Raw genomic sequence first — 16,423 nt, 5'->3', positions numbered from 1 at the left:
TGGTAGGCAGTGCCACGTTCTACCTTACAGACTGATAATTGAGCCCAGCTGTCAAATTCCAGCCAACATGGATTCCAGCCAACATGGATTTAGGAAGGCCAGGTCCTGCCTCTCCAACCTGATCTCCTTCTATGATCAGGTGACCCGTCTGGTGGATGTGGGGAGGCCTGTGGATGTAGTCTATCTGGACTTCAGCAAGGCCTTTGACACCGTCCCCCACAGTAAACTGCTGGCTAAGCTGTCAGCTCGTGGTTTGGACCGCAACACTCTGTGCTGGGTTAGGAACTGGCTGGAGGGCCGAGCCCAGAGAGTGGTGGTGAATGGTGCCACATCCGGCTGGCGGCCAGTCACCAGTGGCGTCCCCCAGGGACCAGTGCTGGGCCCCATCCTCTTTAACATCTTCATTGATGATCTGGATGAGGGGGTTGAGTCAGTCATCAGCAAGTTTGCAGATGACACCAAGTTGGGAACAGATGTTAGTCAGTTAGAGGGTGGAAAGGCTCTGCAGAGGGGCCTTAACCGACTGGACAGATGGGCAGAGTCCAATAGAATGGCATTTAACAAGTCCAAGTGCCGGGTGCTGCACTTTGGCCACGGCAACCCCATGCAGAGCTACAGGCTGGGGTCAGAGTGACTGGAGAGTTGCCAAACAGAGAGGGACCTGGGGGTGATGATTGACACCCGCCTAAACATGAGACAGCAGTGTGCCCAGGTGGCCAAGAAGGCCAATGGCATCCTGGCCTGTATTAGGAATAGTGTGGCCAGCAGGAGCAGGGAGGTCATTGTGCCCCTGTACTCTGCATTGGTTAGGCCACACCTTGAGTACTGTGTCCAGTTCTGGGCCCCTCAGTTTAGGAAGGACATCGAGACACTTGAACGTGTCCAGAGAAGGGCAACAAGGCTGGTGAGAGGCCTTGAGCACAAGCCCTATGAGGAGAGGCTGAGGGAGCTGGGATTGTTTAGCCTGGAGAAGAGAAGGATCAGAGGTGACCTCATTGCCCTCTACAACTACCTGAAAGGTGGTTGTAGACTGGAGGGGGTTGGTCTCTTCTCCCAGGCAACCAGCACCAAAACAAGGGGACACAGTCTCAAGCTGCACCAGGGGAGGTTTAGACTCGAGGTGAGGAGAAAGTTCTTTACTGAGCGAGTCATTCGTCATTGGAATGGGCTGCCCAGGGAGGTGGTGGAGTCGCTGTCCCTGGAGGTGTTCAAGGGGAGATTGGATGTGTCACTTGGTGCCATGGTCTAGTTGTGAGGTCTGTTGGAACAGGTTGGACTTGATGATCCTTGGGGTCTCTTCCAACCTTAGTTACTGTGATACTGTGATACTGTGATACTGTAACACTTGTGTGCAGCAATAAGATGAAAATGACTTAACAACCTAAATTAACATTTATATGCAATGAAGGCGTCGTGTGAAGAGTGTGAGCTTTCCTATTGGTAATTGTTAGTGTGTCTTTTCAGTAAGGACACTCAACAATTTTAGCCTTTGTTTAGGATATCACTGTTGTCAAAGGATTAGTTTTAACCATAAGATTAAGGATTATGGTTATGCCTCTCTTCCAGAGAAAGTTTGTTATTAAATTTATCTAACACCTGTTAAATTTATCTAACACCTGTAAACACACCATGGCCAGGACCCCCGGAAAAGCCACTAACTGCTCCCTTTTCAGCCTGCGGGACCCGTGCGATTCTCGGCACGAGACTAAGACTGCCTCCTGCGGATTCTCCACGTGCTCGGGATTGCTCAGGCTCCCTGCATTTGCCACGGTGCTTGAAAAGCCGGCAGGACTGCGCAGCCGGTCCATTTCAGCCTGTCCTCTTGCTCAGACCCGTGCACTGCCGCACTTTTTCTAAACCTTTGTGCAGTAGGTCCTGCAGGCAGGGCTGGCCATGGTGGTAACTCGCTGCAATAACTCCTTTAAAAAATCAGTCTCGACTCAGACTGAGGGGGAATATAAGCAGGTAGGTAAGTGTCATAAGCAAGAGGTAGGTGTCCAGGCATCTGGCTGCAGACAGTGCTGGAGCCTGGTGCTTGAGATGCAGGATAGTGGGGACATCTCCTGCATAACATGTGAGCAGATAGACTATCTGCTTAACCTGGTGGCCAGACTGAAGGACAAGGTTGCTAGACTTAGAGATGTAAGAGATTGTAGAAGGGTGACAAACCTGAGTAACCAGGCTCTGCAGGCCCCCCAGGCAGAGCCTGGTTATCCAAAAAGCAGATGGGAATGGTCACAAGTTCCTCTCAAAAGACGCAAGGTTAAACCTCCTTGCCTCCCATCACCTTCCCCACTGCCCTTGGAAAACAAGTACAGGGCATTGGAGGTCGAGGGTGAGGTGATTCTGATGGAGGACACACCATCTGGGGTTTTCCCTGACGCAAAACAGCCTAAGGCAAATCAGCCTAAGGTTAAACAGCCTTCCCCTGGCATCAGGACTTGCTCCCTTAAAAAAAAGAGGAGGGTAATTGTCATTGGTGATTCCCTCCTGAGGGGAACATAAGGCCCCATATGTCAGCCAGACCCTACTCACAGGGAAGTTTGTTGCCTCCCAGGAGCTAAGGTTAAGGATGTTACCAGAAGGATGCCCAGTTTGGTGCAGCCCTCTGACTACTACCCCTTACTAGTTATGCAGTTAGGGAATGATGATGTTGCAACCAGAACTCCCAGGGCTATCAAGAATGATTTTAAGGCCCTGGGGGATCTCGCTGAGGGGTCAGGTGAACAAATAATTTTTTCATCTATACCCTTAGTTGCAGGAGGGAATACCATAAGGAACAGGTCAGCAGCCATAGTCAACAAGTGGCTTAGAGGCTGGTGTAGTGAAAAGAATTTCGGGTTTTTCGATCTTGAAAGACTTTCTACTGCACCAGGTCAGCTGGCAACAGATGGAGCACATCTGTCCCAGAGGAGGGGGAAGATCAGAGTGTATGAAAATGGCCTATCCCTCAAAGGGAAAAAGATTCTAGGAAGGCAATTGGCAGGTCTCATAGATAGGGCTTTAAACTAGATTTGAAGGGGGAAGGGGCTGAAACCAGTCCCCCCAGGCAGGAGTCCGGGGGTGATAAGCTTGAGCCAGAGGTGAAACTGGCAGCCCGGCTGAAGTGCATGTACACTAATGCACGAAGCATGGGTAACAAACAAGAGGAGCTGGAAGCCTTGCTGCAGCAGGAAAGTTATGATGTAGTTGCCATCACAGAGACGTGGTGGGACGACTCACATGACTGGAGCGCTGCAATTGACGGCTACAGGTTTTTCAGAAGAGACAGGCAAGGAAGAAGGGGTGGAGGGGTGGCCTTGTACATCAGGGAGGCACTAGATGTCATTGAGCTGGAGATCAGGGATCATCAGGTTGAGTGCCTGTGGGTGAGAATTAGAGGGAAGGCCAACAGAGCTGACATCCTGGTTGGAGTCTGTTATAGACCACCCAACCAGGAGGAAGAAGTTGATGAAGCATTCTATAGGCAGCTTAAGGCTGTCTCAAGATCGCCTGGCCTTGTTCTCATGGGTGACTTCAACCTGCCTGACATCTGCTGGGATCTCAACACAGCAGAGAGGAGGCAGTCTAGGAGGTTCTTAGAGTGTATGGAGGACAGCTTCTTATCCCAGGTGCTGCGAGAGCCTACCAGGGGTAAGGCTATGCTTGACCTCCTCTTCACCAACAGGGAAGGGCTGGTGGGTGATGTGGTGGTCGGAGGGTGTTTAGGGGCCAGTGACCATGAGATAATTGAATTTTCAGTATTCGGGCAAGCTAAGAGGGGCAGCAAGACGACCTCCACTCTGGACTTCCAGAGGGCAGATTTCAGGCTACGCTACGAACTAACTCAGAAGGTTCCTTGGGAAACAGCCCTTAGAAACAAAGGGCTCCAGGAGAGCTGGGCCTACTTCAAGAAAGAACTGATGAAGGCTCAGGAACAGGCTGTGCCAATGCGCCGGAAGAGGAGCCGCCGGGGCAGACGGCCAGCCTGGATGGGTAATGAGCTTCTAAAAGAACTAAGGGAAAAAAAGAGGGTGTATCACCTTTGGAAGAAAGTGGAGGCAACCCATGAAAAGTTTAAGGATGTTGCTAGGTCTTGTAGGAAGAAAATTAGGGAGGCAGAAGCACATTTGCAGCTCAAACTGGCCTCTGCTGTGAAGGACAACAAAAAGTCCTTAATAGCAAGAGGAAGGGCAAGGACAACCTCCACTCCTCGGTGGACACGGAGGGGAACGTTGTAACAAAGGATGAGGAGAAGGCAGAGTTACTTAACAACTTCTTTGCCTCAATTTTTTCGAGCAGGACAGAATGTCTTCCAGACAGCCAGCCTGCAGAGCCGGCAGAAGGAGTCAGGGAGCAGCATAGTTTTCCTCTGTTCCAGAATGGGGTAGTTGGTGATCTGCTTAGCCGCTTGGATCCCCACAAGTCCATGAGACCAGATGGGATCCATCCTAGGGTGCTGAGAGAGCTGGCAGATGTGCTGACCATGCCGCTCTCCATCATTTTTCAGCAGTCCTGGCTCACTGGAGACATCCCAGAGGACTGGAAGCTGGCCAAAGTGGTGCCCATCCACAAGAAGGGCCGGTTGGATGAGCCAGGGAATTACAGGCCTGTCAGCCTGACCTCAGTGCCAGGCAAGATTATGGAACAGGTCATCCTGAGTGCAGTCGCACAGCACTTAGAGGATGGCCAAGGGATCAGGCCCAGCCAGCATGGATTTAGGAAGGGTAGGTCGTGCCTGACCGACCTGATCTCCTTCTATGATCAGGTGACCCGCCTGGTGGATGTGGGGCAGGCTGTGGATGTAGTCTACCTGGACCTCAGCAAGGCCTTTGACACCATCCCCCACAGCAAACTCCTGGCCAAGGTGTCAGCCAATGGCTTGGATGGGAGCACACTGCATTGGGTTAGGAACTGGCTGGAGGGCGGAGCCCAGAGAGTGGTGGTGAATGGTGCCACATCCAGCTGGCAGCCAGTCCCTAGTGGTGTGCCCCAGGGATCAGTGCTGGGCCCCATGCTCTTTAACATCTTTATTGATGATCTGGATGAGGGCATCGAGTCCATCATCAGTAAATTTGAGGACGACACCAAGCTGGGGGCAGGAGTTGATCTGCTGGAGGGTAGAGAGGCTCTGCAGAGGGACCTCGACAGGCTGGACAGATGGACAGAGTCCAACAGCATGAGATTGAACACATCCAAGTGCCGGGTTCTGCACATTGGCCACAACAACCCCATGTAGTGCTACAGGCTGGGGTCAGAGTGGCTGGAGAGCAGCCAGGTGGAGAGGGACCTGGGGGTGCTGGTTGAACATGAGCCTGCAGTGTGCCCAGGAAGCCAGGAGGGCCAATGGCATCCTGGCCTGCATCAGGAACAGTGTGGCCAGCAGGAGCAGGGAGGTCATTCTGACCCTGTACACTGCACTGGTTAGGCCGCACCTTGAGTACTGTGTCCAGTTCTGGGCCCCTCAGTTTAGGAAGGATGTTGACTTGCTGGAGCATGTCCAGAGAAGGGCAGCAAAGTTGGTGAGGGGCTTGGAGCACAAGTCCTATGAGGAGAGACTGAGGGAGCTGGGGTTGCTTAGCCTGGAGAAGAGGAGACTCAGGGGTGACCTTATTGCTCTCTACAACTACGTGAAGGAAGGTTGTAGTGAGGCCGAGGTTGGTCTCTTCTCCCAGGCAACCAGTACCAGAACAAGAGGACACAGTCTCAGGGTGTGCCAGGGGAGATTTAGGCTGGAGATTAGGAGGAAGTTTTACACAGAGAGAGTGATTGCCCATTGGAATGGGCTGCCCGAGGAGGTGGTGGGGTCGCCGTCGCTGGGGGTGTTTAGGACGAGGCTTGACAGGATGCTTGGTTGCATGGTTAATTGATTAGGTGGTGTTGGATGATAGGTTGGACACAATGATCTTGAAGGTCTCTTCCAACGTGGTTTATTCTATTCTATTCTATCTAACAGGCAAGGTCTATTTCAGGCAAGTTCAGTCCTTACTCTTAACAGTGTGAAAACAAAGGTATGTAGAGAACTGGTTCAAGGGTAGCCTGAGATGCGAAGTCAGTCCTTAAAAGAACACAGGAGATACCTTTTTCCATCTCCTATGACAAATCCTTATGTCAAATAAGATTTCTTTCCCACTTACAGATGATGGAAAATCAAGAATTTATCTGAGAATACTGGTGGGTTTAGACAATTTAGTAAGTGAATGAGGGAATGAAAGAGTTACAGTTTGTTGCACATATATGCAAGTGCATTTTGTTTTTTAAATTAACCTTAAGAAATGGGTTGGTCTTTCTCAAAGGCAGTCAAGTGATTTATAAACATCAATATATACCCGTATAAAGTGCACAATTATACTACATACTCCAAAGAGGAGCATCAATCTTTTTTCTTTCACCTCTTTCCCCTCTGTCTTCCCTGCTTTCTCTCCTCTTCCTGTTTTGAGACTGAAATGAGATCTTAAACACAGAGGTCTTGCCTTAGACTTAGCCTTTACCTACACTTGTGTGTGTGCACAGATCCAATTTAAAAAACTCAACTCAATCTTCCCTTTGTTACAGCACTTTTGCATAATTTTATTTACTTTCATGTTCCACTCATTCTTTTATCTTAGTCTCAGTTTTCTGTGGTCGTGAAAAAATGCACTTCTTATATGCTTTCCTCACAGTCTTGAAAAAAATGAATCAAGTAGTTAAACTTTGTTTAAATTGAAAAATTATGTTCCTATTACTGCTTTTTTATGATTCTCTGTAAGATTTTGTCAACAGCGTTTCTAAATATATATGCATGGTCTAAAATGATATATACATAAAGATGATTAAGGGAGTGGAACATCTTCCTTACGAGGAGAGACTTGAGGGAGCTGGGGCTCTTTAGTTTGGAGAGGAGGAGACTAAGGGGTGACCTCATTAATGTTTATAAATATGTAACGGGTGAGTGCCAAGAGGATGGAGCCTGGCTCTGCTTGGTGATGCCCAACGACAGGGCAAGGGGCAATGGGTGGAAGTTGAGGCATAGGAAGTTCCATGGAAACATGAGGAAAAAATTTTTCACTATGAGGGTACCAGAACACAGGAACAGGCTGCCCAGGGGGGTTGTAGAGTCTCTGGAGATATTCAAAACCCACATGGATGTGTTCCTGTGTGATCTGCTCTAGGTGATCCTGCCCTGGAAAGGAGGTTGGACTGGATGAGCTTTCAAGGTCCCTTCCAGCTCCTAACATTCTGTGATACTGTCATTAATTTAGATCAGAGTTTTATGAAATAAAGACTGACTAAGAATAAGCAGTTCTTTGTCAAGGGTAAGGCTGCAGCCTAAAGTAATTGTACAGTATACATCTTCCAATAGATGTACTCTTGGGACTGCCTCAGCGAATACAGTAAAATAAAATTTATACCTCTCACTGTCATTATTCATATACCTATTAAGGTCTTCTCTTGAATACAGGGGGCCTATAGGAAAGCTGGAGACGGGCTATTTATAAGGGCCTGTGGTGATAGGACATCTTTATGTATCAGAGTCATTGCTAATACAACTCATTGTAAGCTTAGAATGGTGTCCATATGAAAAAGCACTACTGTTTCTAATAGAAAAAGCTATGCTGTTGGGGGGGGTGATACATTTCATACCTCTATTTTGAAGAAAGACTTTAAAAGCAAAAATACAATTTCTAGATAATAATGTGGAATATTTCCTCTTTTCTTCCCCCCTTAGGATTTGCATTTATACAACACCCAAGTTTAATGTTTGAACAGGAAGTGAAGACTCTGTACAACAGCATTCTTTCAGATAAGAACTGTTCAGTAAACTTAAAAATCCAGGTTTTAAAAAACCTCCAGACCTACTTGCAGGAGGAGGATACACGTATGCAGCAGGCAGACAGAGACTGTAAGTGATGAGTTCTATTCTATCAAGGCATGCAAACCCTAACTTTCTTATATATAATTGCTATATACATGAACTGAGTCACTTAAGGATGTTATCTGATTGATAATATTGTACACAATGTATCTTAGAATAGTTTTCGAAAATTCATTATGTGCATAGGTATATTGAGAAGTGTAGCTTGTTATTTACTTTCAAGTTGCATAAATCCTGAAAGCAATCCAGAATGCATAATTGCTGTAATAATGATAGTAACACTTTTAATCAAAATCTTCTCTAAGCTTAATTTGCAGATACAAAATAAGAAATTTTTTAAATTAAAACTTATTAAGGAACAAGACTTGAAAGTCGTAGCTTTAGTTTTCTGAAGTATATTTGACATCACACTGTTCTGTGTTTCTCATGAGATCATGAACCCATTCTAAGATAGCTGAAATGTGTATGTATTGTAAAGCTTAAAGATCAGTATGCATCAAGTAATGGCAAAGTAAATGATTATACTGTGATGAGCGTGCTATTGCTTTTGTCCTTTTTACAGGGAAAAAAGTAGCAAAGCAGGAAGACCTGAAAGAAATGGGTGATATTTCCTCAGGGATGAGTAGTTCCATCATGCAACTGTATCTCAAACAGGTCCTTGAGGCTTTCTTTCATACCCAGTCCAGTGTACGCCACTTTGCTCTAAATGTCATTGCACTGACATTAAACCAGGGTCTCATCCATCCTGTTCAGGTATGGTAGGCTTTTATGATACGGGGCTTTGCTGTTCAGGTTTTCAGAGATTTTTACACTTACTAGATACATTTATAGTTTTTGTCTTCCAACTATGTTATAGTAATTTCTTATTGTAGCAAGGAGCCTTTACAGAAAACATATTCTGAAATCTGATGTATATGGTTTAGCCAGTGAAGTTTTAAATGCTGTACTTTATTGTCTTTGGATCAAGATGTACTTGATGCCTAAAGAGTACTTGCAAATGTTCACTGGAGCACATTTCTGTTACACTTAGAAATTTCAGATGTATGACAAGCAGTTTTCTTTGATTCTTTATCCTGAAAACTGTGTTAGCTTGCCTCTCCTCCAGTCCTCATGTCCTCCAAACACTATGGAATTCCAGTCAATGTCAGAACTTCATTTATCATCTCCATTAATCCTTTTTTAAAAATTATTCATTTATATCACAGCCATTGTGCAGGTTCAGTCAGAGGTGATGTTGCCTTTTTTTTTTAATGATTTTTTTTTGTAGTATAAATTGACATTAACGTTTGAGAGAAATGGAAATACTGTCTGAAAACTCACATAACTTCTGTCATTTATAATGTTGGTCTGTTGTGTATTTTGTAATATTTTCTTGCAAAAAAGTAGTCTCTTAGTTGCATAGAGCTTCCTATTCTAGTTTCTGCAGTAGTCAAAATATAACAAGAACAGTATAATAGAAGAACAAAGAAAGAGAGAAAGAGGAGGTACAATGACTGAATAATAATTTCATTTGTTTTTCAAGTGTGTGCCATACTTGATTGCTATGGGCACAGATCCAGAGCCCTCTATGCGAAACAAAGCTGACCAGCAGTTGGTGGAAATAGACAAAAAATATGCTGGGTTTATTCACGTAAGTAATTGTAATTTATTGTTTTAGAAAACACTGTTATGTTCTCTGGTGACTTAACACTTGAATATGCCTTACCTGCAGATTAAGAAAGGAAAATCTGAAGGCTAAGTGAGAACTTGTGAAATTGTGGCATAGTGACATTAGTTTTTGCTTAAGATCTGAAATTGAGGTACAGCACCCTCCTCTTTGTGATTGTTTGAGGCTGTGCCTTTAAGAACAAACTAAGCTAAGCCTTCTCTCAACCTACCACACTCTTATTTCAGAAGGCCCTAGTCTACATTGTACTGCATTGTGGGACTTTCCAAATCTGATTGTATTCCAGTGACATTGGAGTACTATTCATGACATCCAAACAGATAACTAATCCAGTAGGTGAAGGCTAGCAGGTAACTGGATTTTAAGGCAATGTATAGATGAAGAGACAACTACATGGAGCAGAAGCAAAGGTGGTATGAGGAGAGTTGGATATGCAGCCTAGCTAGAGATTGTTTGTTCTGAAACTAGAACAGGAGTCCTGAGGTAAGTAAAATCAGCTGGAAATTACAGAATATATGCAAAAACGTCATTTTATGTTTGTCAGTTCTATTGTACTAATATGGATTCAGATGTAGGCTTCACTACAAGTGATATCAAGCATACACATTTAGTAAAATATTCTGTTCATGTATGGAATGTCTAGCCACAGTGGGTAAACAGATTAGCTGTATATTTCTAACAGAATTTACAGTGGAAGCAATTTTGAAGACATTTTGATCTCTGCCACTAATTCTCTTAATCTGTTTGCCAACTCATAAGGAAGTGCACCTCAGTACATGTTTGAAAGTTAAACTTCAGATGAGCATAAGATAAAAATAAATATAAATAAAAGATAGTGAGCTAGCAGTTTCTGTTGACAGGCATTTGTTTGATTTTCCACCTTCAGTTTTACTCTTTTGAAAGCAATGGCTTAATTAAAAATAAATACTTTACTTTTCCATTTCAGATGAAAGCAGTGGCTGGTATGAAGATGTCTTACCAGGTACAACAGGCAATCAATACCTGCCCAAAGGATCCTGTAAGAGGTTTTAGACACGATGAATCATCCAATGCATTGTGTTCACACCTATACTCCATGATCAGAGGAAACCGTCAACACAGACGAGCATTTCTAATTTCTTTACTCAACCTCTTTGATGATACTGCAGTAAGCATCATAGAATCATAGAATTGTTAGGGTTGGAAGGGACCTCAAAGATCATCTAGTTCCAACCCCCCTGCCATGGGCAGGGCCACCTCACACTAGATCAGGTTGCTCAGAGCCACATCCAGCCTGGCCTTAAAAACCTTCAGGGATGACACTTTTACCACCTCCCTGGGCAACCTGTTCCAGTGCCTCACCACCCTCATGATGAAGAATTTCCTCCTAACATACAATCTGAATCTACCCATTTCTTTTTTTGTTCCATTCCCCCTAGTCCTATCATTACCTGACACCCTAAAAAGTTCCTCACCAGCTTTCTTGTAGCCCCCTTCAGATACTGGAAGGCCACAATAAGATCTCCTCAGAGCCTTCTCTTCTCCAGGCTGAACAGCCCCAACTCTCTCAGTCTGTCTTCATAGGAGCTCCAGCCCTCTGATCCTCCTAATGGCCCTTCTCTGGACACGTTCTATCATGTCCAGGTCCTTCTTGTAATAGGGGCTCCAGAACTGGACACAGTACTCCAGGTGTGGTCTCACCAGAGCGGAGTAGAGGGGGAGAATCAGAAGCTGGCTGTGCTTCTCTTCATGCAGCCCAGGACGTGATTTGCTTTCTGGGCTGCAGGTGCACACATGTGGCTCATGTTTTGCTTCTCATCCACCAGCACCCCCAAGTCCTTTCCTTCAGGATCACATTTCCTTCAATTAAAAAGAAAATAAAATGCATCATTACAAGCTTAAATTCTCCTTTTACAATGTCTTTTTATGACATAATTGTTGATAACTATTTTTCTCTAAGGTACTTTGTTTTGCTTTGCAATATAAGCTAATTACCTATAGAACAGGATGCATCTGTTACTTTTCTATTGTTCTGTACCTTTCTATACTTAGTTTGGGTTGATCAGAAATATATCTGTAGGTATGACTGAATTTACATAAACATATATGTTCTTTACAGTGGGTTTGGTGAGTATGTAGAATACATTTTGTGATCATGTTTTCCTCTAAGACTGTTAAGATAAATTTACGATATTTGTATATATATTTATATGCACCTTTTTTTAACTTCCAGAAAACAGAGGTGAATATGCTCTTGTACATAGCAGACAATCTAGCCTGTTTTCCTTATCAAACACAGGAAGAGCCACTGTTTATAATGCATCATATAGACATTACACTATCAGTTTCTGGTAGCAACCTACTACAGTCATTTAAAGAGGTATGCACATTTATATTTTAGTATATTTATTATTATGTCAACATAAACTTCTCTATAATTTTGTCAATTTTTCAGTGAATACAGTACCATTATTATGATATGTACCAGTAGTGTTACTTTGTAACTGGTAATTAGAAAGCAAACAACCCTTTCTGTTCTGGCCTATATCTGGTAGACAGTAGTTAAAACCTTTCCTTACATTGGTGCTTATGTCATTAAGAATGACAAATGTTGAGATCTTAATATTCAATCTATATAATTCCTTAATATTGCTGAATTATTTCTAATTAATATTAATTGCATGCATCTGGGAAGTACATGAACCCAGAATCATCATGAAATACTGGTGTGTTGTGATTGTATAATTTTAATAATAAAATCCAGATTGATGTTCCTTTTGTTGTCAAGTAGTTGATGGCAGTTGCATGTGTGTCACCTAGGAGACTGCATTTTTTATTGCAAGAAAAGAGTGAACAATATGTCTTTTCTGAAGGTAGCATACAAGTACCTCAATAACGGTATAGTATCTGTTGTTATGGCAATACCTAACCCTGTACGAAAAAGGCCTCCATTTCTTAAAGACTTTAGTGTCTTCATTTACTGGATAACTTTAAGAGTATAAGGTCCAAATTGTCAGGGAGCAAACTTGTTTCAAGAATGTCCAATCTGACTTGTAAGTACAGGTCAAAATTGATACCTGTACACTACACTGCTTTGAATTCTCAGCTTACTAAAGTAAATTTTTAATCTGCTAGAAAGTGACAGTACATTGTTTACATGAGGGACCAGTGTATAGCACCAGCACACAGAGGATGAGATCCTACTTGGAACATCTAGAGTTCTGTGTTATGACAAATCATACTGTGTGAAGTAATAATATAGAGCTTCACAATTTCATGCTTGCAAGTAGAACTGGTTGTTAGTAATACTATATATGATGACTTGAGGGTTTCTCTGGTCAACAGTGTAATTAGTATCATATAATTTTGACAGAGACAAAGGTTAAAACCTTGGACTACTCTGTACCAAAGTACATATGGAAATATATGTAGCATGCAAAAATTATATTCAGGTATTTTTGCCATAAATTAATTTATTCTTTGAATATTAACTTATGAAGTAATAACATTATTCAGGGAATTCTTTCTATTTTAAGACAGTAATGATTTTGGAAATATATTTTTTAGAAACATTCATGATACTACTTATGCTAATTTTAGAATGTGTATTAACTTCTCTGTCTTGCAGTCTATGGTAAAAGACAAAAAAAAGGAAAGAAAGCCTTCATCAGATGAGGAGACCGAGAGTGACAGTAAAAGTGGTAGTGAGAGCGAAAGTGAGGAGGAAGCTTCTAAGCCTCGGAGGTTACGGAAACGAGTAGACTCTGATTCAGATTCTGAAGAAGAAAATGATATAAATGCTGTGATGAAATGTTTACCAGAAAATTCAGCTCCTTTAATTGAATTTGCAAATGTCTCCCAAGGCATATTATTACTTTTGATGCTGAAACAGCATTTAAAGAACCTCTGTGGATTCTCTGATAGGTAAGGATATTTAGATAATAGGCTATCTTTTTACCTAGTGAGTAAGGGTTAAGTTTGGAAGTTGCTGTTCTGAAGTGGATTGTTAATAATTGTTAAAGCAATAAATTTGTATAAGAGAAAAGCATAAATATAATAGATGGAATCCAATAAAACTTTGGCTTAGAAACAGCAACAATTTTATTTTTTATCAAGATGTCTATTGTATACAGAATGATTAAAATATAAATACTTATATTGAAGATTTTTAAAGCTTTTCATTGGAAATGCTTTGGACTTTCCTTAAAAGCTCTTCTGTTTTCTTTAAACAGTAAAATTCAGAAATATTCTCCATCTGAATCTGCAAAAGTTTATGATAAAGCAATAAACAGGAAGACAGGAGTTCATTTCCATCCAAAACAAACTCTGGATTTTCTGCGGAGTGATATGGCTAATTCCAAGATCACAGAAGAAGTGAAGAGGAGTATAGTAAAACAGTACTTAGATGTAAGTAAAGTTGCTTTGCAAAAAATCTGAAATCCTTTTGAATGCAGTATAAACGTGAAAGTTTGATACTGATGTGTTAACATTTCAAAATGTTACGTTTCTTATAATCTTATGTGATATACTGATAACTCACCATTTCCTTTCAGAATTTTAGCAGCATTATTTTTCAGTGTCTTCTAATTTAAACACAATTAAAAATAATTTCAACTAAATGATGTTCATCTTTACAGAGTATTTTTTAATTTCTGCTATCCATCTTGTATACCTCTACCATATAATTTGTTCACTTTATCCCTATTTCCATTGTAGGAGCAGAGACTAGATCTAGTGTTTTTACCTTCCCTTCCACCAATTCTTTAAAATATTAACTAGAGATAACTTACATTCTTGGAAACACAAGAAGAAAGCATTTACATATCTACTAGAAAACGAAAATAAAAAGTTCATAGAACAAAACACAAGCTGTCTCCCATTTGTTTTAACTTGTTTATCTTTTGTTGGTCTTTTTTTGTTGTTTTTTTAATGTAGTGTGTTTGATGTCTGTTTTTAAAATTAGAATGTGGGCTGATCTGTTTTGTTGGGCTTTTTTCTAATAGTTCAAGCTCCTTATGGAACATTTGGATCCTGATGAAGAGGAAGAAGATGGAGAGGTGTCAGCTAGCACAAATGCTCGGAACAAAGCAATTACCTCACTGCTTGGAGGAGGCAGTCCTAAAAACAATGCAGCTGAGACAGAGGATGATGAAAGTGATGGGGAGGATAGAGGAGGAGGCACTTCAGGGGTGAGGCGGAGGAGGAGTCAACGTATTTCGCAGCGTATTACGTAAAATTATTTTTATGTGCTTATAAATGTCAGTCTATCATATTAAATGTATACCAAGTAATGTAATCCACATGAAAAAGCATTTTGTAGATAGAGATTCTCTACTTAACAGTTTATACAACTTTTGTAGAAAGTTTAACAGAAAAGACAATAAAAAAACCAAACAACAAAAACAACTACAACAAAAAAACCCCAATAACAACTAGAAAATGAGATTTATCCCTTATAAAAATTTATTAATTTCCCTTTGGAATGTACTGTGTGTTATCCTTTTTATTGTTGCCAAGTTTTTATGTAGCTTTATGATTTGTGTGTATATATAATTTTATATATCAATAAGAGATAAAGACACGGGTACAAATTAAGAGTATGTGGTTTTACAAGGTTATGTTAACCCCTTGGCGCTGGCGGTCACGGTGCGTCTCATTGCCGGCAATGGAATGTTTGCTGGGAAATCCCAACTCCTGGCGTCAAGGGATTAAAAGCAATAAAAGCAATAATTTCACTAAAGTTCTTTTGTGTAACACTTGGTCTTTTTTCCCCCCCAATGTTTTAGTCATTGAGAAAATCAAAACGAAATTCAGACTCTACGGAGTTGGCAGCACAGATGAATGAAAGTGTTGATGTCATGGATGTCATCGCTATTTGCTGTCCAAAGTACAAAGACCGACCACAAATTGCAAGAGTAGTACAGAAAACCAGCAATGGCTTCAGTGTTCAGTGGATGGCAGGCTCCTACAGTGGCTCCTGGACAGAGGCTAAGCGCCGTGATGGCCGCAAACTGGTGCCTTGGGTAGACACTATTAAAGAGTCAGACATTATTTACAAAAAAATTGCTCTAACGAGTGCTAATAAGCTGACTAATAAAGTTGTGCAGACTTTACGATCGTTGTATGCTGCCAAGGATGGAACTTCCAGCTACTGAATTTGTACATGCAGTCAAATTTACAGGAATTGAAATTACAGAAAATCTTGAAATATCAACTTTCTGACAAAAAAAAAAAAAAATCCATTAAATGAAGAGTAAGAATGGAACCTGGGACACAGGAAAAAAGAAGGAAATGTTTAGTAAACATTTATGTGGGAGCTTCCTTCGCTGTTGTGCAGCAGAAACTTCTCAGTTCATTTTTACTCCCACTGTATTATAGTTTAAAAAAAATATGTTTATATCTTGGGAAAAAACCCTTTCTGTTTAAAAAAATAAACAAGTGAATGTTGAAAATTAGTCTGTTAATGTTCTTAATAAAGTGTTCTTGGATTTTAACCTAGCAATGGATGGCTTTCTTTAGCTTAGGCCAGTTTCCAGGGAAACATTGTTTTTCCAGGCTGTAAAGTGGCAGAATATCCTGGATATATAATTTATTCTGTTGAAGAAAGAAAAGCATGCAGTATCTATGACCTATCTGCAGAAGTTTTTGTAAATGTAGATTTTGATGTATTGGGTCACCCTGAAATAATACATGAAAAAAGGGATCCCCAGCAAATCTGGTGGAACAAATACTGCAATAAATTTTTTTACTTCTTTGTTACTTGTCTGTTTCCATTTGACTTTTTTATTGTAAAGATTTGTTTAAATCCATTTATATTATTTTGCAGGCATTTATGTAAAATTTACTATATCAGTGGATTTCAAAACAAGACATAAAATATTGTTTATACACTTTGTATAGACTGACTTCTGAATAATTGGTATCTTTTTTTTTTATCCCTTAAA

General features: G+C 41.5%; 1 protein-coding gene across 1 annotated transcript in view; it reads left to right on the top strand.

Annotated features, from left to right (window-relative positions):
* Positions 1 to 16,208, top strand: part of LOC104301319 (nipped-B-like protein) — a 254,016-nt gene extending 237,808 nt beyond the window's left edge. Inside the window, exons 39-47 of the mRNA XM_054177739.1 lie at positions 7,688 to 7,861; positions 8,397 to 8,587; positions 9,357 to 9,464; positions 10,447 to 10,647; positions 11,713 to 11,859; positions 13,108 to 13,403; positions 13,712 to 13,886; positions 14,483 to 14,668; positions 15,266 to 16,208. Coding sequence (XP_054033714.1) covers positions 7,688 to 7,861; positions 8,397 to 8,587; positions 9,357 to 9,464; positions 10,447 to 10,647; positions 11,713 to 11,859; positions 13,108 to 13,403; positions 13,712 to 13,886; positions 14,483 to 14,668; positions 15,266 to 15,634 — 1,847 coding nt within the window. The 3' untranslated portion in view covers positions 15,635 to 16,208. The remainder of the gene's footprint in view (positions 1 to 7,687; positions 7,862 to 8,396; positions 8,588 to 9,356; positions 9,465 to 10,446; positions 10,648 to 11,712; positions 11,860 to 13,107; positions 13,404 to 13,711; positions 13,887 to 14,482; positions 14,669 to 15,265) is intronic.
* The last annotated feature ends 215 nt before the right edge of the window (positions 16,209 to 16,423 follow it).

Source organism: Dryobates pubescens, chromosome W, assembly GCF_014839835.1.
Source record: "Dryobates pubescens isolate bDryPub1 chromosome W, bDryPub1.pri, whole genome shotgun sequence".
NCBI lineage: Eukaryota > Metazoa > Chordata > Aves > Piciformes > Picidae > Dryobates > Dryobates pubescens.
This window is presented reverse-complemented; position numbering and strand designations above follow the sequence as displayed.